Consider the following 24628-nt stretch of genomic DNA (forward strand, 5'->3'; position numbering starts at 1 on the left):
ATGCTAAGTCAAGGATTTTTCGGCTTCTCATGCCCAGCCAGCAAGAAGGCTGGAAGGGCACAAGAAATTGGGAGGGGACACAGCCAGGGCAGCTGACCCAGACTAGCCAAAGGAATATTGCATACCATGTGACGTCATGCCCAGTATATAAACTGGGGGGAGTTGGCCTGGGTGGATCGCTGCTTGGGAACTAAGTCGGCATCAGTCGGCAAGTGGTGAGCAATTGCATTGTGCATCACTTGTTTTGCGTATTCCAATCCTTTTATTATTATTGTCATTTTATTATTGTTATTATTATCATTATTAGTTTCTTCCTTTCTGTTCTATTAAACTGTCTTTATCTCAATCCATGAGTTCTACCTTTTTCCTTCCGATTCTCTCCCCATCGCATGGGGTAGGGGGAAAGCAAGTGAGTGGCTGCGTGGTGCTTAGCTGCTGGCTGGGGTTAAACCACGACACACTGCCAGTCCCAAACACTATCCATAATAAAATTAAAGTATTAATAAAACTGAACTCACATTGCTGTTTAGCTTGTAAGCATGCCTTGGAGTCTTAATATGAACTGAATCTGCTATGACATTGCAGTGAGATTTATTCCTCTCATACACTTCTTTGTATTTCAGCTAAAGAAAGACAAACATAAACAATGTTTACAAAGGCAATATCATTGTTGACAAGAAAAGCATCAAAACATGAAAAATATAATATTAAAAATTTCTCCTGTCAAGATAAAATCTTAATAGAAAAAATTATATCAATACATCTTGGTATCAACTATCTGCCTGAAAGAAGGGTTCTCTTCAGCAGCAATTCTTTTTAAATAGAAAATGTAGCAGGTAAAACTCACCATGAAGCACAGACTAAGATTTAACAAAATCTACACATGAACAGTAATTCTTCCCGTTTCTAGTTTTTTGCACCTAATAGCAATGCTTTAAAGACTCTTGTCTTATGATAGGCACATTCAATGCTTTCTGAAAATTCCTTTATAGAATCTCAAATTCAGCACTCAGTTTGGAATCAACAAAATGTACTTCAATTCACAGATCGCTTTTGAATACCTTTGTCTCTTAATGATCCATGTTAGTATCTGGATAATATGGTTATTTTTTCCTCCTAGATTTACTCATTATATAGATAATTCATGTAGCATCTGAATGACTTTGACGCTACTTATTCTCACAGTACTATGTTGAATTATGGAAGTGCCAGTATCATTTTATTTATGGATATCTAAGGAACAATACAAAGGTCAGAGAGAAAGCCTAGAGTAAGAGGAAGAATTAGGATGAGGACTCCCAAATCCTACAATATTACTCTATCTGCTTCATCTTCCTTTCTCTCTCTTCTTTTTAGCATTCCATTGCCCCATAATTAAAACACATAATTGTTTTAGATCAGAATATTTACCTTACATATTTACAATATCCACAGAAGAAATGAATAAACACAGTAATGTATTAAGTATCTTATTCAAGGCTCCACAAAAGCCACTACCCAACAGAGGAAGAAAACCCAAAAACAAACTCCCCAAATCCATGCTTTAATTAGATAACAGTTCCAGCTCATGGCTTTTATTACTAGCGAAGGCTGCTCTACCCCAGCAAAAATGTTCCAAGAGCTACAAAAGAACATTACACAAAAAAAACTTCCTGCATACTTTCATACTCTACTGTGTTTTTTTAAAAAAGCATTAAGTACATATGGAGTTTTACATGCAAACAAAACCAATACATTCTAACAAGAAGCTATTTTTTAATGACAATGTTACATATGAGTTAAAAGTATTGCATATCAAAGCAAAGAGTTACTTCTGTGTCTTTGTTGATACCACAGACAAGGATAATTTACTTACATCACTTATTCTGTCCTTGACCTTGCGCACATGCAATAACATAGGTGTATCATGGATTGTAGTATAGCCTTTAGGCTTCTCTTTGTTATATTCCAACTTGTAAATAATCTGAAGATAAAAATTATAGATTATATTATTTCTTGACACTATTGGTGTCAATTGAAAAAAATCAAGATGAGAAACATTGTTTAATGGACTACTGAAAATGCCATATTCTTCATTATCACACTTCAAAGGTCAGAATTCAGAGAAGGAGGTATGCTTGAAAGGGACTGACCACACTTACATCACTAATCTGTTTGTTGACTTTTGTAGTCCTTAAGTGTTCTGGAGTATCCACAACCATAGTATACTTGTCCTTCTTCTTTTCATAGTCCTTTTTGTATTCAACCTGGTGATTGGGAAAGATTTTATGTTAGCCATACAAACCAAGACAAAACACCTCCAGGAAATATGTTTATATTCACACATAAAATTGCAAAATCCTTCCACCATAGCCAATGAAAGCTGAATATGCACAATCAGCTAAACTTTGCAAATCCCTTATTTGCCTAGGAGGCTGCCTATCTGTGTGATTAATTTTACATTTATTTCACTGAGTGTAAAAGCTTCACTTCTATCCTCAATCTCCAAGATTGAGCTAAAAAAGCAATCTCGGCAGATCAGTGACTTTTAAAATTCATAACTGGACAACATCTCATTTTTAAATATTCATCAAATGAAGAGAAATGTAAAACATCTTACACAGTAGAATATAAAAACTTCCACTGAATATATCATAATGCCAGACTATTTTAAAGGCTTTGATAGCAGAATTTGTGTTTTGATAATTTCTTTTTTAAAGATCATCTTGCCCTGCTCAGGACTCTAAACCTGTTTTCACAGAATTCAGTGAGAACAGACTGTACACTGAGAATGATAAATCATTGTAGACAGCCTGAGGGCAGGTGGAAGAGATTAGAACATATTTTTTAAAAAGAACTTTCATGCTCTATCTTGCATCAGAAAATAAATCCATGCCTTTGAAACAGGACTATGACAGACAAAATATAAAAAATCATATACAAACAACAAATCATAACATGAAGTCAACTCATATGAACATGCAGGTCAGGCAGAGTGCTATTTTTTTTTTTCTTCAAACATACTCACACTTACCTGCAATGATTTTTTAATGACATAATATAAATCCACAGATAAATTGAACAAAAATGTCTAGTAAAGAACTTCAGTACCTTATTACTGAAGAATTTTATTAACTGTGCTAATAGTAACAAAGAACAACATCCCTCTCCCTCTCATGTAATTGTTTTCTACTGCTGCATTTCCAGTTTATAATTTAAATGTTATATGCCAGTTTCACCTGGCCCAGTCAGGAATAATTTTTACCGTTGAAGAGTAAGGTTACTGCTAGCAGCTGTGATTTCAGAGCAGAAATAAATATGTATCCGTTATTTAATAAGCCACATTTTCATCCAACTGGTACAACCAAAATATATATGCTGGAATCCAGATTAAAGAAGGTAGAATACGGAAAATTAATTCTTCACAATATATCAGAGTCATTACAGGCTTTCTTTTACATCGTCAGAAATATAAATGTATTAGGCTCTTTGTTCTGTACGAATAAATAGAGGAATCATACTCACTTTCTACGTTCTGATTCTTACTAGAACGGGCAAAAGGAGAGAGGTTGGTTTTTTTTAATAAACTGTATTATGTGACTGCATGAGGACTGCTTTGCTAGCCTTGCTTAAAAGCAGTATGTAAAGAAGGAAATTGATGAAAACATGATTTACTACGGACCTGTGTGCCTATACCATTTCTAAGAGCACTTAGAAGTGAGACATGACTCTGTTCTGTATCTAGGCACAGTCTGACACCATTCTCAGGCAGAGTGGTAGATAAATGTTGTAATCTACTTGCCAAATTACGTCTTCGTGTTCATACTGAATTAACAGACTTGCATTATGAGGGGTGGTCAGTCCAAGAAATGGTGGCAGAATGAGAATTTGGTTAGGTAAATATCTGGAACAGCTAACACACAATATCTTAAATATATGGAAAATTGTTCTTTATGTAAGTATGTGAAATTTAATATAGAAATATATATAAAAATTATTTATAATGAAAGGAGAAAATGAAGGCAAGATCAGCCTGAGCTCAGTGAAGTCCAAGTTACAGTAAATATTGTTTCAGATATTCTGTTTTAAAAAATACTTTGTCATAGCCAGCATTAAGCACATTGACAAAACTCTGGAGTCTGATGTCGGTAGAAATTTAGAGAACTCCCAAGCATTAAATATTAGAATTCCAAGCAGCTAATTTGTATATATATATTTGCATATATAATGTCTCCTACGGCAGCAGTTCTTCATATTACCTGGCTCCATAAGTATGTGTTGTAGAGTGCTGTCAGCATATCTGGCCTCAGAATTTCATTACATCCATGTTGCAGGAGCATCTTGGCAAAGGATTTATATTTTTTCTGTTCATGCAAATGGCAACGAAGCACAAAAGAGACTTGTGAACACCATAAACAACAATGCAGCTCTAGATCCCAGACACTTTGAGAGTGGAGAGATTTAGGCAAGGTACTGTATGTATTCACTCAGATGTGCATACAACTTACATCTACATAATTAAGAATGTCAAGAATATATATTAAAAGATTTGCATACTATCCCATAAACGAAATTCTGAAAATATTTTTTGGGAGATAAGACTAAATTATAGATTAAGGTGAGGATACTCAAAAGCCAAATATGTCACTGTTGCTTGAGTAATGAGTAAGAAGATAATGTCTGTAAAGGTCATTAAAAGAGAGGTAATAAAAAATAAACGGATGATACAACATGCATTTTTTAAAACCTCTCCAATGACTTCAAGAGGCATTAGATTTCTGATGTCAATTGATGCACAATATATGAAAGTACATACAGTAGAGATTAGCTCACTCAAAAAGTAATAATTCTTTTTGGGTGGCAAAACAAAGACCATCTGATGAACTGAACTAGAACATCACAACATCACAGGTGAAACCTGTGATACTGCTAGCTATAGACGTTTCACACAGACAGAGTAGCTGTGAGTGACCAGGCACTTTCTGGCAGCACCGGCTAGTGCTCCTACAGTACCTGACTGCTCAGTGTAGTCCCCCACTTGGCCAGGAGGTTCCTAGGATCATCCACAATAACGCTGTACCTATCTTTGAGCTTCTCATAGGCAGCTTTATATAATTTCTGCTCAGAATAGCATAATACAGTGTAACAAATTAAAAGAGAGTGAAGACACAAAGAGATCATACTTCTAACCACTGAAACCTCTTTACATGGACTATTTAAAGACTGGGATTGAAGATCATACCCAAAAGAGAAAAACATATTAAAAAAACACATAGAGAGAAAACATTTCCAAATAATATTTGCATTTCTAAATTTCCACTGGAATGCCTAATCTACAATTTAAGGATGCCTATATTCTATCCCTGCCACTCTTCAATAAGGCATTTTACAACTTACTTTCGTCATGAAAAATAACTGCAGAAGCAACTCTCTATGGAACTAGTTTCTTGATTTGAGTACAAAGAGAACAGAATGAGATTCAAGTGTAAAATACAATGTTATACTATCATCAGAAATTTTGTAAGCAAAAACTGTAATGCCTCATCACAAAAAACTTCACTTACATAACAGAAGACATTTAGGCAAGTTCATTTCCATGTATGGAGCCCCCGTTGCTAAAATTTTACTCATTCATGTTTCTCCCATTAAATTTTTCCTTATTTGCTCTACCAAACAATAAGAAGACTGAATACTAACAACCTTCCATAACAAATTCTGGTTCACTGCTTATCAAATTGCGCATGAAATGACAGCAATGGTACTGGAATGGAATCTGTTGTGAAACAGTTTTTCTAACCTAGAACAGGTAATACTGTAATAAATTGTTTACCTCTCAGTAAATGTAACAATGTCTGGTGAAAAAGAACAAAATACCAAGATGTGAGAGTCTAAATATACTCTGCTTTAATAAAAAGCATCAGAGGCCGGTGTGGTATGTCAACTCTAAGCTGATGAGAATTCACGTAGAACACAGTGCTTTTCAATGGGCTTTGTCCTGTGGGTGTACAGCACTACTCCTAGAAAATCCACTGGTGATTTTAATTTTAGATCCAGGGGCATTCATTAATCCCCTTTGCTACTATGTTATGTTTATTCTTTCTTTAGCACTACAGGAGAAAAGTAAGAAAAACTAAGTAGTAGAGTGGGAGAATTCAAGGCAAAGTATCTGAAATGAAACAGAGCTATGGTAACTTCGAACGTAATACTATCTTCCTGACACTGATGAAGTTTTTCTTCAATGTTTCAGGAAAGCAGTTGTGATTCTCTCTACACTGTTTTCACGACAATCAACAATCAGTGTTACTAAGTAAATAGCACTGTTTAAGTTAGCATGTATTTACCAGTCAGCAAAGGAGAGGTTTCTTTGCAATGACAAAGTAATGGAACAGGGGTCAGGATTTCACTTTTTAGGTACTGTAAACCTGCCCTATCCTAATACTCAGACAGGCAATAAGAACAACCTTGTCTTTCACGATTTTAGTCTGACCTTAAGACATCTTTAAGCCTGAATATATTTTGATTTATTTACAATTTCAAAAGGAAGATGAACCTTCAACTCGGTATTAACATACACACACTTACTACTTCAGTACGAGACTCTACAAAAATCACTTACCCCATCCATCAACTGAGTTGCATGTTTAAAATGCTTGTTAATTGGAGAGTCAGCTACATACTGAAACTGAGACTTAGTCTTCTCAAATATCTCCTTGTACTTACACTGGAGAAAAAGAAACAAACAGAAAAAAAACATTCCAATGTTATTCCAAAGATGGGTAGGGCAATGAAAACATGATTTTAGAAACAATCTGCAGCAAAACCATGGTAGAATTATTGCATATGTGCATTTAACATATCTACAAACAAAAAATAGTTGTAAATGTAGTATGCAGAATGGAACTAGCACATCAAGAAAGCAATGGAAATTTCAAATCTTCATAATTTTAAAGCTAGACTTAGAATCACTAGAAAAATTACTATGGAGCTGATATCTTTGCAAGGAACAGAGGGGATAAGTAAAAGATCATTTTGCCTCTGTTTTCTTTTACAGTAAGAACTGAAATTGTAGAAGCTATATATTAAGTTCTACCATGAGTTATTCATATCAATGTCTAGGTTAGAACTGGATTCTCCTGGGAAAAATTTATCTACAATATAAGCAAATGTCAATAAAACCTTTAGCACCAATTCAGACTGTTTTACTTACCCCACTGTAGAGCACCTTATTCTTTTCTGCCAGAGCAAAACTTGGAGTATCCCATGCATAACAGCCAATGCCTCTGAGACATGATAAGTCTTCCTTGTATTTAACCTTCAGAAAAGAAGTAAAAGGATTCAGTTTTAAGTGACACCAAGTGGTAGCCAATCAATGCTGAAATGGCACCTGAACACAAGGTGTAGCAAACAGAGCTACATCCATTATTATTCCATTATAAAATAAGTTAGAGTAACTCATACTTTTCTGACGGACTAAGATTATTCACGTACCTAATCTATCATTAGCTATTGGGGTTCCTGTGTGAATTAAAAAAACATTTATTCTTGTACAATTAAGGGATTATTGTATATGTACAGATATGTACAATGAAGGGTTGTCATAGGGTTAACAAACAAATCTAAGCAAATGCAACTGAAATTAATCAAGACTGTTCTGTTAATTTCAAAAGGAGAAGGGCTGTAATTTTAGCCATCTGATTTGCTCTGTCATTTCACAGATCTGCCAGGTAAAAGTGCAAATCACTTTAAAAATTTCAGCTACCTTCCCTTTCTCATGAAATAAGACTTGGTTTTCATTTTGGAAACCTACTTATAACTTTCAACCTCTCACATCCAGAAACTATTTGAACTCACATCACTAATAGCATCCGTGACTGCGCGATGATGGAAATGCTCTGGACGGTCTGGGATTGATCTCCAGATTCCTAACTGGCTCATATAATTTTCCTTATATTTCACCTACACATAAAATTGAAGAATGAAGTAAAACAATCTGAGAACAGAACACTCCAAATCATACAGTTTCAAGACATTCCTTTTTCTGAAAAATCAGAACTAAAACAGTGGAAATGAGATTTACTTGCATTCACTTTTGTAACACCAAAGGCAATCAAGTGTATAATCTTCCAGAGAAGGAAAGAAGTTAATATTAATAGTGCTGATCATATTTTTCTAATTATTTGACACACTTAAATAGAGCGATAGCATAAGTGGCATATTCTAGGTTATTATATGACAAACACTAATTAGGAATGAAAATGTTGTATACATACACTGCTAATATCATCGGTGACCTTTCGATGATAGACAATATCCAAAGCATCTTTCACTGTGTGGTATTTGCCCTTAGTATTCTCAAAGGTTTCTTTGTAGCGCAACTGGTAAGAAAAATAACATATAAAAGAATATATTATATTTATCTGTCAGGAATTGTTTTAGTTAAATTTCCTACCTCTTAGGATTGACATCCAGGGATATGTTGCTGTCTAACATCCTAATGTAAACCCTGAGATGCTGCAATTGCTTACAATCAATTGCAATTTGACTGAGACTTATGGTGAAAATTAGAGAGAAAAGGAGTTGGTACCTCTAAAACAACATTTCATCCAGTTCATTTTCAGACTGAATACTGAGGAAAAAACATCCACGTATCACAGGACTACTCTAGAACAGCAAAAGTGCCACTTTTTGCATAAAAAACTACTTATCCCTTCTTCCATGTCCTGATCTAGAAGAAAGCAGGAAGATCATTCCAGTCTTAGGAGAAAGACTTCCTCTGAGGAGAAATTCAGATGTGCAAGAGAACTGGGATGCTCCTTTGCAGTATTTAAAAATCATACTTAAGAGAGCAGTAAGACTAATCAGTAGAACAAAACACCAGCCCAGCACATATCCTTTCAGGATACAACGTGCAATCTGAAATATATAGCAAAGATCTCACGAATGAGTAGAGTACTCTTAGCCATTGCCTTAAATCACAAATCACTATTCCATGCTTGAAGGAAAAATCAATTTCACCTTAATAACCTTATATGCAGCAGCTCATAAAATTTTTCTATCTAATCTACTTCTAAATTAAAAAATGAGCACATTCTCAGTGACATGCAAGTTTACTGTAACACAAAACTGATATGAAAATATCTGATAAAACATATTCTATCCTGGCTCCAGCATCAATCATTTCACTCCAGTCTGCGCTATTTGGAGATTTCATGTGTAAGTAAATTACTTCAAATCTATTTTTCTTTGGTGTAAGACCACACTTCAGTGCAATGGAAAATGAATTATAATAAATTTTAAAAAAGCATTAAAGTGACATGAAGTAAAAACTTAATAATCTCTGTAAATATCAAATGGAAATGTACTTGCAAATGGGGTGACCTCGTTTATGACCCACACTGAGATATTCTATGCTTTGCATGCTTGTTCTCCATCGACCCTTTTTCTGTTCTTTTCATAAAGAAACCAAAAGAAGCAGCAGTGAAAGTGTTCATGGACTACATACATCACTGGCATTCAGGTATGCTCTCTTGGCTCTGATCAAGATTGGTGTGTCCGGGACAGGCGTGTATTTGTCCTTCATCTTCTCATACTGGGTTTTATACTTTTTCTAAGAGAGATAGCAAAAGGGAAAAGTTATATCTTTAGTCTTAGAAGCATTTGCTAATCTGGGATTATATTAACACCTAGGGGTGCTACACTGACTGCATAAAGTCATTCTTGCAAAGCCTTCTGTCAAAACTTTGGGAACCAAGCTCAGCTGTTCAGCTCTTTCTAGGTCTTCCTGGCCTTTCAGCCAGTGTACCTCAGGTTCTGCAAACAAGCACTTAGAAACAGGTATCTTATAAAATACTAAAACATATTAAAAAAGTGTACTCTTTTACCACAACTTATAAAAGAAATGTGGAACTTAAGCATAAGAGACAGAAAACTAAATGAAGGGTAAACCGATCTGAGCCTTGAAACTATCACTGAAATTAGAAATAAAACTTCTAAACAGTTCAGCATAGTGGTACCAAACAAAAAAACCGCAAATATCTTACCTCACTGACCATGTCCTTTACGTGCCTAGCATGGGTAAAGGCTGGAGTCTGACCACCAGCATGATGATGAGGTCTCTCTTTTGTGGCAAGTTCCACGTACAAGTACTGCAGCAAGAAGAAAAGAATCAAAAAATATACATTTCAAGTAAGTTTTACTTTATCTCTCTGAAAAATGACTGTAAATTCACAATGTATAGATAACCACAAGATTTACCCCAGGAAAAAATAATGTGCCCTTTCCTCTTCCTTACTATCTCAGTTCATACTCTTGATATTCTGTAACTGCCAGTAACATGCTCACAAACCAAGAAGTCAAATTCATGTGACATTAATGACCTCTCTGCCCTACATCCAGACCTAGCTTTAGACAAAAGCATCCATAAGGTCTGTTTTTTCTCTGGTGAGTATCTTCATTTTGTTCTGCAAATTTAAAAATACCACAAAATTTGTAGCTAGTAACTCAGATAATGAACTACTGTATCAATAAAGAAATGTTGATGAATAAAGGTAGATGAATAAAAATATTTATTCCTCCGATGAAGTCAGAGTTTCAGAGAATTGGAACAGAACTGTACCAGGGTTCAGTGCTCTGTTTCAGATGGACAAAGCCGAACATGTCCATTACACAGACATGGTCAACATGAAAATTCATGGCCACTTAAAAATGAGGAATAGTCACTTTAAACATCCTCTGCAGGAATTCTACATTGGTTTGAAATGGTCTGGAAGGATTTTTCTGTACTTTAAGGGTATATTAAGAGGGATCCCCTGATAGGTTTTTTTTTTTAATCAGTCAAATTTTTCACCTGGCTTTGTATTTTTTGTCCTTGCTTGGCTCTTAAGAAGTCAGGTGTATCAAGGATGGAAGTGTATTTTGTCTTCAGCTCCTTGCCTGCAGCTCTGTAAACCAGCTGGAAAAAGACAGGTCTGTGAATTATTTTTTCTGTTACATATGTTCATTTAGCAGCCAAACAACCACAGCTTTGCAATTATAACATCTCACGTATTTCAGAAAAAACAGTGAGAGGGTCTGAGCTTAATTATAGCTAACAAAGATGCTCAAAAATAATACAGAACTTACTTCACTCAAATGGGTTTTTAGTTCCTGAACTGCTCTGTATCCAGGAGTATCCAATACCACATTGTATTTAGCCCACATCTTCTTTGCAGTATCCGTGTATATATAATTAGACTGAAAGAGAAAAGCAGTATCACTTAGGAAGCTTTTATTATTCTTGGTAGTAAAGAAAATTTTACAGTGTAACCTAACAGCACTTTGAAACAACTAACTAGCTGCATGGCAAGAAATTCTGTCATAAGTCTTTACTCATTTTCATGTACTTAACTTCCTGGAAGTACATAGCATGCATGTAAATAAATCAATCATTGTTATACACGGTCCTCAGAAGAAAAATCTTACCCAAAGCTTACGCAGATGACGAGCACGGACCATATCAGGAGTATCATACAGAAAGCAACCCAAGCCCTTCAACCACTTTAGATCCTCCTTGTATTTATTCTATCAGGCAATTTGAAAAAGAAAAATCAAAAGTTAACTTTTGGGATAATTTCATTAATCAGTCCCTAAACAGTTACAAAGCATTTATCTATTACAGAATAGAATGCAAATGATAGAAGCCAAATTCCACTTTTGGTATAAAGTATTAGACCTGTTGTATTCAAATACCAGGTGTCTCAACAGAAGTTGCTTACATCACTTGTGATGTCCCCAACATAGCGGCAGTGCAACACCTGAGGAGTGTATGGCAATGAAATCAAGTGTCCCTGCATCCTAAAGAAATCTGACTTGTAGATCAGCTGAAAGACAAAGAGAAAAAAAGCATTTCACATGTTGGTCGTGCTGAATATTCTAAATCTCTTCTGGTTTTTTTATGTTAGAAAGACACATACATCACTGACAGCTTCCTGCGTTGCTCTGACTTGACGTATTTCTGGTGTGTCTGGAGTGGTATGAATCTTGTCCTTGTACTTGTGGTATGTTGCCCGATACAACCTCTGTATCAAAGGAGACAACATTCTACATGTTAAAAACTTAAAATGGCAAGCAGATTGGCAGAGTCTAAGTACTTCTCTTTTCAGGGCATTTTTTTTGCTAGGTGTTACATAACTACCAGAGAAAACAGAGCAAACATACTATTTTTAACCAGGCAAAGATTTTCCACAATTGTTTTTGATAGCAGCATCTCTAATGCATGGAGAATGTGAGACACTAATCCTACAGACATGTAAATATGTATGTTTAATTTTTGTCCTATTAAAGCCAAAGACCAAAGAATTGAGTACATATATATAAAACCTAAGACTATCGAGACCCAATGTCATACAGATACAATAATTTCTATGCAACTTTAATCAAGTAGCAGATCAGTTAATAAAGTTAAGCTTATTTTATATTATGGTAACAGTTTTACAGGATTACAGAAAGTTAGAGTTATCAAGAACTTTAAAGAGCCATACAGCCCAACTCCAAGCCTGGATCAATGATCCCCTGCCATTCCTGATGGATATTTTTCTAAACTGCTCTTAAAAGCCTCAAAGAACAGGGACCCTACAACATTCCCAGTCAATGTACTCTCATCATTCATATTTTGGGCACTACAAATACAATTGAAAGCAAATACATATATTTACTGTACCTCATTAATGACTTGATTCACTTTCTTCACATTTTCAAACCCAACATCTTTAGGTCCCAGAGTATATCCTTTAGCTTTCATGTGTTCATAAGCTTCTTTATATTTCAGCTATAAAGTGGAAAAAGGAATAAAAACATAGAGAAACTAAATTTGATTGTGATTCTACTTACACTGCAGTTCTGACAGTAATTTATGCAGTATAAAGAGCAAGATTTTTTTTTAGAGATAAACACATGAGATTTAGCTATATCAGAGTTAAATACACTACACATCACATCATCATTATTTTTACCGTTATCATGTGGCCCAAGATTAATAACATTTCAAATTTCTCTTCCATCTAATAAGATATTTGCATCTGCCTGAGGAAATTTATATTTTGATAGTAATTGCTTCAGATAATTATTGGGTTTGGTAACATTTAAATTCTGTTAAGGCACACATTACCAATGTTGGGGCTTGAGTGCACTGAGATTTAATTGCACTGACTAGCCACACCTGGGATGTCAGGCCTTGCCTGAGCTATGTTGTAAGCTGTCCTGGTTTCAGCTGGGATAGAGTTAATTTTCCTCCTAGTAGCTGGCACAGTGCTGTTTTGGATTCAGTATGGCAAGAATGTTGATAACACACTGATGTTTTTAGTTGTTGCTGAGCAGTGTTCATGCTAAGTCAAGGATTTTTCAGCTTCTCATGCCCAGCCAGCAAGAAGGCTGGAAGGCACAAGAAACTGGGAGGGGACACAGCCAGGGCAGCTGACCCAGACTAGCCAAAGGAATATTGCATACCATGTGACGTCATGCCCAGTATATAAACTGGGGGGAGTTGGCCTGGGGGGATCGCTGCTTGGGAACTAATTTGGCATCGGTCGGCAAATAGTAAGCAGTTGCATTGTGCATCACTTGTTTTGTGTATTCCAATTCTTTTTTTATTATTGTAATTTTATTATTGTTATTATTAACATTATTAGTTTCTTCCTTTCTGTTCTATTAAACTGTCTTCATCTCAATCCATGAGTTTTACCTTTTTCCTTCCGATTTTCTCCCCGCCGCTCAGGGTGGGTGTAAGTAAGTGAGTGGCTGCATGGTCCTTAGTTGCTAGCTGGGGTTAAACCACGACATAAGCACACCTGTCTTCAGCCCTGTCTATATCCTCATTTTCTGGATGGACATTGGTCCTGTGTTATTGGTAACTTGCCTCTAGCCCTGTCTCCTGGATTTACCTTGCACCTATGTTGTAGGTAGCTTGTCTCCCATCTCTGCTCTGTTTCCTGCAGCTCCTGACTGGATCCCCCTGGATGGACCTTGGCCCTGGTTCCTCACCTTGTCTGGGACTGTTGATGCAACCTGTTATCAGCACCCTGTTCTGCCCACCCCATTCAGGTACAGTGGGACTTCACTGTGGATGATGAGCTCACTGCCTATGTCATGGTCACCCTCAGTTCCTGGCTCAGGCATCCACACGGAACTACTCCACTCTTGTTGCTCTCTGACAAGCAATTTCGTATCTGAGAAATAACTGTCTCAAACAGTTATATCTCACACAGGATGGGCATCAAATATTCCCTTGCAATTCATGTTGTAGGAGGACTTAGTACGTTACTTACATCACTGCCGATGTATTGGACATGTTTAGCATGCTGAAAGCTGGGAGTATCTGTGGGAAGGGTGTATCCAGTAGGTAGAGCATTCACACCAGCCCAGCGATACAAATTCTGCAAGAGAAGAGAGAGAGAGTTTGTGATAACTGTGTGTAATATTTGAGACTATTCATTAGCTGCATAGGAAATCTCTTAATCACAATTGGCAAAAGATTTCCCCCATGTCTGCATTATAATGCATACTTGTAGCTTAAATGAGGACATTTTCCCACTTTCATTTTAGAGCAGTGAAATCTAGCTTCTTTATCTGTAAAGCTACAGACAGACATTAACTTTTAAAGAATTTGCTTTTTCAATATCTGAAACTCTGTGGGCCCAAAAGTTTTATACTTACTTCACTCTGTATTTTGTTCGCACGATATGCCCGCTCCAAATCTACTGTTTTATCAGTAGGAATCATTTTGCCTTTAACATTGTGCATATACGCACCACGATAGACAGCCTGAGAAAAAGAAAAAGTAATTAGAGGAGAATCATAATTGTGATGTTCTCTCACAGTACGTATTGTTTGCATACATACAGGATTTTCTCCTAAAAACTGGATGGAAGTCTTTTGGATTCAGGCAACTAATGATTTTAGTGATTGTGTTCTCATATCTTTATAAGGGCATAGGCAACAAGTTGTAGATAATCAGCAGTGATTAAATTATTAAAATAAAATTATTAAGAAATATTAAAAGTCGCATTTCTAGAACTTGTGAGGTAATGGCATATGCAATATTGGGGGTGAAAGGCGATACAAATACTTACTTCACTTAAATTCAAGCCACTGAGGACATTCTGGACATAGACAGGAGTTTCCATGACCACAGTGTAGTCACTTTTCATTTTTTCTGCCTTAGATTTGTACTTAATCTGCAGAGAGAAATTCAAGAGCTCTAACTAGTAAGGCTAGTCATTGTTAAGTGAATTTATTATATTTACTATTTATTTTATTACTGAACTATTCTACTAGTGAACCAGCATTTAAACAGAAAGTGTATTGAAACTATGGCTGAATAAATGAACACGGCACCTCACCAGATAAGAGCAGCTGATAAGTTTTATCAAGGAACATCAGGAAATGTCAATACTCATTCACAGAATAGGCATATGTACCATATGATAAATACCCAACATACTTCTAATACAGAACTTATGAAGGGACATATATTCTCAAAAACCAGAATGGTTATTCTCCTATTTTAATGGCTTAATCCCAAACTAAGGATGTGTCATAAAATCTTAAGAAATCATAAAATCAACATCAAAATACTTTTAAAAAATATGAATTCTGCACCATTTCTGCTTTACTTCAGAGCTTCTGAATGAAGAATTACTGTTTTAAGTGCTTTTCTGAGAAGACAAGTATTTAAACATATGCTTAATACTTTCTGAATGGGATGTAACCTGACAATATCTACTTCTAGAGCAGCAAAGTTTAAATAACCATATATGGTTCTTTAATGAATACTTCAGTAGAGAAGGATACATAACATTTTCCAGATTATATCTGGAGTAGAATAAAGCTACTCCGTCCTTTTAATACAGTGGAGTGAAAAAAAAAAAAAAAAAAAGGAAGCAAAACCAGTGTAACCACTCACATCACTGCGAAGATCATAGGCATGTTTGGCATGGAGAATTTCAGGAGTGTCCCATACAAAGCAGCCAATGCCTTTCAGCCAGTTAAGATCATCCTTATATAACACCTAAGGTATCAGAGCAAAGAAACAATCTGTAAGACTTCCACTAGGATCTAATCCCTTATTGCTAAATCAGTGTGAAACACAACTGTCAAATGATGGCAAGTAAAATTTCCAGTATTTTGACTTTTTTTTGGCTTGAGAATATCAAAACAATTCCTTTGGGAATTTAAATAATTTTTCTTCATTGTTTCAGTTTGGCCAATAAACACAATGATTTTTAAAAAAACTACTTGCATATTCTACTGAGCAATGATTTACTGATAGATTGCTGGCCTACTCCTGGACTGACCTATGCAAGCCAAGTGCACAGAAGCTTTGCACCACCAGGATTTTCTCAAACTTCCAAAGTTTCCACATCTTATGCAACCAAATAATAAAGGACGATTTACAGACAGGGATGGCTGAACTGGTAGAACTGTAAAGTTACGACCCAATGCCTACACTGATAACACTGAAATTATGCATACTAAGCCGTATCACAACTATGCACTTATTGTCAAGTGTAACAAAAACATGATACAGATGCTATTTAGCAGTGCATAATACAACGGATTCTAGTGGCGACTTCAGAGTGCTCCAACTAAGTTTTTGCTAAATCATTTCCTCTAACAGAGCATAAATGCAAGAATCTTTTTAAAAAAGTGAGCCACAAATACATGATTTGTGAACTTACATCACTGACTTGATCAGTTACTTTTCGAACATGGGCATTGATTTGAAGATCTGGAAGACAGATCCATTCATGGAGATGTGTGCGGTAATCAATTTCACTGACTTTCTTCTGTGCGTCCTTAGCAGAAATTATGTCCACCATGTCAGGAATAATGTGGATTTTGGCTTTATTCTTTTCATAGACTTCCTTGTACAGACGCTGCAGAGTTAAAGCAGTACATTAATAATGCTGACAAATAGTCTAAAGCATTAACTATTGATAAATTTGAAGCAAAATTATTGATATTTTCATGCAATGTTAGTGGGAGAGCAATCACTTTGGCTATGACTAAAATTTACATCTTGCCTGCTCTAAAAATAATTTGCAGAACCTTAACAATGGTGCTAAAATGTGATTTGTCAAGTTTTCATTGTATTCACTTGTTAAAAGGAGGTAGACTATGTAGTGCTCCATTTTATACATAAACATACTACACTAAAGGTTTAGCCATGCAGGCAATTTAACAGTTTAGTCACAAGCTTGAAAAGACATTTGTAGGTGTATTATAGAATTTAGCAAATACTGAACACTGCCAAATGATGTGGAAATGTGCTATCTGAATGAAGACATGTGGATTCTTTGAGTAGCCTCTTCTGAGATAAGTATGGTTTTATCAGGAAAACACACATCAGTAAACAACACTTACATCAATATTAAGTTTTCCAACTCTAAGGCACCTTGCTGTATTGGGATCATCCTCAACACCTCTGGGTAGCGTGTACAGTGCTTTAAACTTGTCATATTCTTCTCGGTATTTTACCTAAGCAGATGCAAAGAAAGGCAGCAAATAACTAACTCCATGAATCAACTGTATTTTTGGAACAAAGTTCAACAGTACGCAGAATATTTAACTGAGTCCAACAAGCAGAGAAAGCCTTTAAAGCAGGATCTTGGTTTTCTATTTATTTTAAATGGCAAAGAAAGCACATCATAACTATCATGTTGTAAAAATAACAAGTTGACTAGAAGACTTTAAAAATAAATAGAAGTAGAATAAGCTATTTATTTATTTTTCCAGCTCTTTCATTTAAAGGTAGCCATGAAGAGAGTTACCTCTCATAAGTCTCAGTTCAGTAAAGCATAAGATTATGTTCTTCTATACTTGGTAAAGCACCATTTAAAGACATTTGGTGTTTTTTTGACCTGCATGCTTATGCAATTTAGACTAAAAAAAAAAAAAAACCTAACTAGACATTTTCAAGAAACAGTTTCTATTACTATAAAATGTGATATTTTTTTCCATGAAAAGAAGCAGCAAAGGACTAACTGTTATCCAAATGATTATCACAGAAAGCTGATTATCTAAAGATACATATTATATCTAAATTAAAAATAGAAGATAATTTAAAAAAAACTTTTTTATACCTATAGGATATGCAAGGCATTAAGCATTTCATTGCTAGAATTGATGATCTCATTTAAAAAAAAGAAAACATTTCATACACTTACAATACTAGCATTATGCTTCAGTTCTTTTGCACGAGCTAGGGATACAGCATCAGAGGGCATTATATAGCCAGTAGCTTTCACTTTTTCCCAGGCTTTCTTGTAGAGATTCTATGGGGAAATAGAAAGTCTCTGTAAGCGGAAAAATTCTTCTCCTGGGTAATAACCAACGACCAATAGAAATGAAAAGCCCTTCTGTTTTTATTTATACGCCATAACTATTACTTAATATCAAGAGGCTGTACACTAGCTTAATCTTGACAGTGCGCATAAAGGGTGATAAAAAAGCTTTCTAACTCTTCATGCCCATTCTCATACAAGGTCTTAATTTTGTTCAGCTGCAATTTTCTTCAGGGAATCCATTTATTAATGCACGTATTTTGACAAGACTGGAACTACAGTTAGAAAATATGCCCTCTGCCTGAAATACAGCATCTTCCCCATATGCAAGCAATGCAGAGGACTATCACTAGCTTTGATAAGATCCATGTTTGGACATTTATCTTCAAACAGAGTGAACAAATAAAATAAAACAAATATCCCACATAGTAGCACCTTAAGAGGAAAAAAATGTGTAGAAACACTTACATTGCTAAAGAGATGTTTCAAATTTTGAACTCTTTCAGAATCCACTGTTTCAGTCACAGTTGTATACTTGTCCTTCGTTTTGTGGTAATCTTGCTTGTATTTCACCTGTAATATGAAAGACAGATCTAGTTAATTTGTTTCAATTCTCAGAAGGAGCATGGGGAAAAGCCTGAGTAGAAAAAGTGGGGAGACTCACATCACTAGCATTTACACCACTCTGCACTGCAGTCACATAGAGAGGTGTGTCAGTAACAACACCAAAGTTCTGCAAATTCTCTTTTCCTGCTGCTGTATATTTTATCTAAGGAAACAAAACAAAACAAAACAAACATTAATGCTGAAAATGACCAGGAAATTCCCTGCCAGCTTCCTTTAAAATCAATTCTGAACAACTGAAGCCCAGGATTAAGGCGTAGTTAAGACCAACTTTAAAAGTAACAGGCCATAGAAAAAAATATTTAATATATAGCCAGTATGAACTAAGGAATAATGAAAATTGCACATCACTCTACAGCATCTAGTAGGCTAAGAGTACAATTAGCAAGGCAAGAGACACTATTTTCCCAACATAAATGTCTCACTGAAGTATGTTGTGCACAGGGTGGCATACAGAAAAACAAAGCGTTATCTTCTCACTGTTAAAAAACACAACCTTGCTGTCCTTCCATTCTCCTAAGTTTTCTGCTCCTTCAATAACAAAAGTGATCATGTCTCTACAGATGAAACTGAAAGAGCACATTATAATAGTTTGAACAAAATATTTCTGATGTAATAGGAATTACTTCATTCTGCTCTGGACTAGGACAGGTGTCAGTCCCAGTGAATCATAAATGGAAGAACAAAATCTTATAAATATTTACTTATTTGAGGAAACCACACTTACTTGGCTCTGGAGGTCATAGGATTTTTTAGCATGCAGGATTTGTGGAGTATCCCAGACGTAACATCCAAGTCCCTTCAGCCAATTTAAGTCATCTTTATACACCACCTATATGGAAGAAAACAGACTATTTAGTTAGAAAGAAATTTGCATTCTGCTTGAAGAAAGTAGTATTTGTTTCTTCTCTATATTCAGTATCTTCCACTTGTGCAAACTCAATGCAGAAGGTTACCACTGAATCTGAACAAGGCTCTTTCAGTAATTCCAATCTATTTGGAAGCTTAAATGTGAGCACAGACAAGACTAGCCCATCTCACAGTTTGACTCAATGATTTTTACCCACAGGATTGGCAAGGGAAACTAAACCAAATGATACAGCATAGTAATAGGCCAGGCAATTAACACATCATCAGATTTTATTAGGAAGGTTGGTTGGCCCAAGTTGAGATACTGTTGACTATGTACTATGAAAAAGTGTCGTAATTCAGTGTGCATTCGCTCAACCCCGAACGAATGAAGAGGAGTCTTCTCCAGACCCACTGGATCCAAGAGGACTGTGGATGCTGTCCTGGCCCCTGTGCACATTACAACATTCCCAATTACAATACATAAGGATCACTGCAGTGCGGCAACATTCTGACTGTACCATGGTACATCCACATCTCTTCCCTGCATGTGCCAGATGGTAAGCTTTCTATACAGTGTCATCCAGTCAAGAAGAGATTAAGCGTTGATAGCAGTGACCTTTGGGAAGGTTTCATAAATGTTAACTTAAAATGTTTCCAATTTACAAATGAATACTAAATAACCAGACCATTAAAATGTCCCAAAGAAAACTGTAAAAATGTAATTTTTGCTACTATGCTACTAAGCAATCTAAGACCATGGTTATTAATTTCATATTTAAATACTATGGAAGATATTTGAAAGTATTTTATATTTAAATACCTTGGAAAAAATGACATGAAAGGCTACTAAAATATGAAACAAATAAATGAAACACATACATCACTCAAAATTTCCTGGGCTTTTCTGGCTTGAACAACATCATTTTCTTCAGGTGAACAATTCCACTGATGGAAGTAAGTTCGGTATTCAAGATCACTGAGTATATACTGGCACTTCTTGGCTAGCACGTGATTCATCATGTCACTTGGAATATGGACATTTGCTTTGGTGTCTTCATAATTCTTTCTGTATGCCAACTAAAAAGGAAAGATTGGGGGAAAGGTGAGAAGAGAGAAGTGTTTTTCCACATAATTTTGACTATAATAGGCTACAGGTTATAGCATAATCTGAGGCATGCTTTCTGGATTTAGTAGCTAAGCTCCCATGGGATTCAGTAGGATGAAATCTTAACTTCGATATTAATCATGACTTATTCTGAATGACCGTCTTACAGATTTAACAGGTGGTGAGCAAATTAACAAGACTTGAAGATAAAAAAAGTCACATTCTCCAAACATGTTTTTAACCTAGTTAAAACTCCCTGTCCAAATGAAGATAGAATAATTGGGATTATACTAACTTTATGCCCTGCATGACATGCTATATGTGCAGTGGTGATAATAACAAAATACCAAATGTGCATTTACTTTTCCAGTTCTTAAATTCCTACTTCAATTCAATAGTAACACTTTTTTGTTTTTTACATGCACTATTTCTTACTGCTCAGATTCTTAAACTGAAATAGAAGAAGGTTTTTTTCCCTATTCTAATATGTGTAATAGCTAAACAAATCCCTTCTTAATCTCCTACATCATTTCAAGTTCAATTATTCAACCCATGTAGAAAATAACCATTCAGGAAACAAACATTGAAAACACTTCTACTGATGTTATTAAGCATTGCATTATTTATGTTTAAATATGTCACACTAAAATAAAGAAAATGGAAGATACTACAGCAAGACTAATTCTCTCCTTACCGCGCTCCTCATTTTCTGGAATGCTAGCGAATGAATGACACTAGGGAAATCACCAATCTCCTTCCCAGCCAGGTAATGGCCTTTCAGCTTCTCATATATTTCCTTATATTTAAGCTGCAAAATATTAATGTGGAAATTTTAAACTTCATTCTAACAACATATAGGAAAAAAAAGAGAAAGAATGGAAAACTCATACTAACCTCACTATTTATGTAGTTTGCACGCTTCGCTCCAACAACTGGAATATATTTCTCATCCAAAGTATATCCAATGGGCTTGCTGATTTCCCAAGCTTTTTTATAGAGTTTCTAGACAAACAAAACACATACAGCTTTTGATAAAAAAATCCATTATACTTTCCAAGAAACCCGACTCTACCATTTATATGCACATGGAATATGACTACTTCTATAGCGCAGTTCCTTATTCCATGAATTGTCCCCATAGAGCAAATGAAGAATATTCATTTTGAACACTTATTCATTGTGAGTAAGGCAAACAAAGTAAGTGTTCCAATTCAGGAAGGTACTTGAGCACAAATTTGAGCTGATCTCTGCTTTCTTTACTATATTTGGAATTCAACATTTCTCCTCTGGAAGAGTAAAATATCCAAAATGTAGATATGAACTCTTGTTTAAAAGTGCGGTATAGAAATGACATTAATAATTTTATAAACACATGTTCAAAACTCTGAAAAATCTTCAAGTAATACTATTGTTTATTATAAGAGCATTAACTGTGTCAGTGGCACTTTTCTAATGCATCATATTTACCTTCAGACTAAATTATGAAGCACCTAGTAGTATGAATGAGTAGCCACTTACATTTTCAAAAATTAGAGGTTTCTCATTAAAATTAGTGAGACTACTCAAAAACAACTGCTTAATAACACAAATAATCTAAAATTTTCCTCTCATAAAAAATAAATGTAAATTTTATCAGTAGTCTCGGAAGATATTATTGGATGGAATTATAAATTGGTTTTGTCACACAAACTTACTACTACTACTACTGATACTGCTAATACTAATTCCAAACACCACACAGCAGTGCTTCAAGATCAGTTCAATAAGGAAAGAAATTATCCTTATCCCAATGATCCAAACTGGGAAAAACTGAAGAAAAAAAGAGATTAAATAACTTTCCCAGTGCCACCCAGCAGACTAATGACAGAAACAGAAATAGAACAGTTTTCGAAAGTCCACTCCACATTCTGTTGCTTTCAAAACAAACAAATTAAAGCTTAGATATTTATTGAATCTTACATCACTGTATAGTAAGGACATATCTTTGGCATGGTTCAGCGCAGGAGTATCATCAGACCCAATATACTGGCCTTTTTCAAGGTTAAATGTTTCCTTGTATTTTAACTACAAAAGAAAACAAACACAATGTTAATTCCACAGGAGAAATAAATTATCCCAGCTAGTCCATCTATTAGAAGTAGACATTAATTTTCTGTTATGTTATCATATCTTCAGTAATGTTGTGTAGTATGTCACAACCACTATTATACACAGGCAAATGTCATCAGTATGTCACACCACAAAATCCACACAGCATTCTAGTGAAATTAAACATACCGATCAGCAAATACATGTTAGTAGCAACAGCAGGAACTCCACTAGCATTATACAACTAACTGCTATTGACCAAGAACTGGACTCAATTTTAAACTAATACAATCAAAATCTATGTAAACTCTAAATAAGGGACATGCTATATTCTTCTACAGAAAAATACAAAATTATTTTGGATAGCAATATTGTGTTGTTAATTTATATCACTTCTTATTAAACTTATTTACCCGAGTAAAAAAGTCTATTATTAATGAAGCATGCATATGCACACACACACATACATAAGGCTAAACACAGTATAGTTTAGCAAAAGAAATTAAGTAATCTACTAATTCTAGTAATATAACAGTTTCTATTTTTAAAAAAGTACATACATCACTCTGATTGACAGAATTAATCTTTGCCAAAACAATGTCGGGAGTGTCAACCACACTGGTATAATTGGAAAAATTATCAAGGGCTTCTTTTGTATATGCTCTCTGCAAAGAGATGAAATATTTTCTTAAACACTGTGCATGAGAAAGAACAGCTAATCACATAACGGCTAAAATATTTTGTCTTACCTTATTTATCAGTTCTTGTGCATTCTTAACTTTCTTATGTTCCACTGAATCCAGAGGAATCCAACCACAGCCACGAAGCCATTCCAAATCAGATTTATAAAGATTCTAAATCATAAAACATAATAAAAAAGGAAAGAAATTATTTAATTTAGGATGACATTTTTCAGTCTTACGTAATATGGATGATATACTTAGACCAAACCAAGTGGAAATTACATAGTAGGTATGTAATATCACTTACATCACTTTGCAGATCATAGGCCTTCCTTGCCTGAATACAGTCATTCTGGTCAGGATGGCATGTCCATTCATGCAGGTATTGGCGGTAGTCAATATCGCTGACCAAGGTCTGACATTCCTTTGCTGCTACAACTGACACCATATCCGGAGGGATGTGAACTCTGGACTTTGTTTTGTGATAGTCTGATTTGTACAACCTGTCATTCTGGATCTCGCCTGCATGCTCAAACCACACCAGTTTTGGATCATCTCTCATACTGGGAACTCCAACATAGTGACCTCTTTGTTTGACGTAGTCAGCTTTGTATTTAAGCTGATGGAAGAGGGGAGAAATATGTATAAAATCAACACTGATTGTACCTGCTCTGTTTTTAACCTGTGAACAGCTATGGTTTCGTCAACACAAATAATAGATGAGAAAGGGAGTTGTCAACTGCAGTCTTAGGTTTTCAGTACATGACCAGATAAAAATATGACACAAACAGTAATGTTACTTTGTATAGTCCTTCCACTTCAAAATATACAATTTTCTAGACAAATATGCTACCATTTTTCAGTGAACAGTATTTTCAACGTAAGAGGAATGCCTTGTTAGAAAATGTTTGCTAGTAAGTGGATTTAGCCTTAGTTTTGTAATAAATTTTTGTAACAAATTATTTGAGACTGTCTGAAGA

At 35.2% G+C, this 24628-nt stretch overlaps 1 protein-coding gene across 1 annotated transcript in view; it reads right to left on the reverse strand.

The window, feature by feature from the left end:
* The window catches only part of NEB (nebulin), a 131028-nt gene that overhangs the window by 33495 nt on the left and 72905 nt on the right, over positions 1–24628 (reverse strand). Inside the window, 33 exon segments of the mRNA XM_041124650.1 lie at positions 519–623; positions 1856–1963; positions 2142–2246; positions 4993–5097; positions 6596–6700; positions 7187–7291; positions 7831–7935; positions 8250–8354; positions 9482–9586; positions 10020–10124; positions 10826–10930; positions 11101–11211; positions 11440–11538; positions 11733–11837; positions 11931–12035; positions 12677–12784; positions 14280–14387; positions 14668–14775; positions 15084–15188; positions 15917–16021; positions 16692–16889; positions 17377–17490; positions 18180–18287; positions 18765–18869; positions 18961–19065; positions 19648–19752; positions 20652–20849; positions 21572–21685; positions 21772–21879; positions 22837–22941; positions 23526–23630; positions 23715–23819; positions 23956–24267. Of these exon segments, the coding sequence (XP_040980584.1) occupies positions 519–623; positions 1856–1963; positions 2142–2246; positions 4993–5097; positions 6596–6700; positions 7187–7291; positions 7831–7935; positions 8250–8354; positions 9482–9586; positions 10020–10124; positions 10826–10930; positions 11101–11211; positions 11440–11538; positions 11733–11837; positions 11931–12035; positions 12677–12784; positions 14280–14387; positions 14668–14775; positions 15084–15188; positions 15917–16021; positions 16692–16889; positions 17377–17490; positions 18180–18287; positions 18765–18869; positions 18961–19065; positions 19648–19752; positions 20652–20849; positions 21572–21685; positions 21772–21879; positions 22837–22941; positions 23526–23630; positions 23715–23819; positions 23956–24267 (3894 nt within the window).

The sequence above is a fragment of the Aquila chrysaetos genome, chromosome 6 (assembly GCF_900496995.4).
Source record: "Aquila chrysaetos chrysaetos chromosome 6, bAquChr1.4, whole genome shotgun sequence".
In the NCBI taxonomy this organism is placed as follows: domain Eukaryota; kingdom Metazoa; phylum Chordata; class Aves; order Accipitriformes; family Accipitridae; genus Aquila; species Aquila chrysaetos.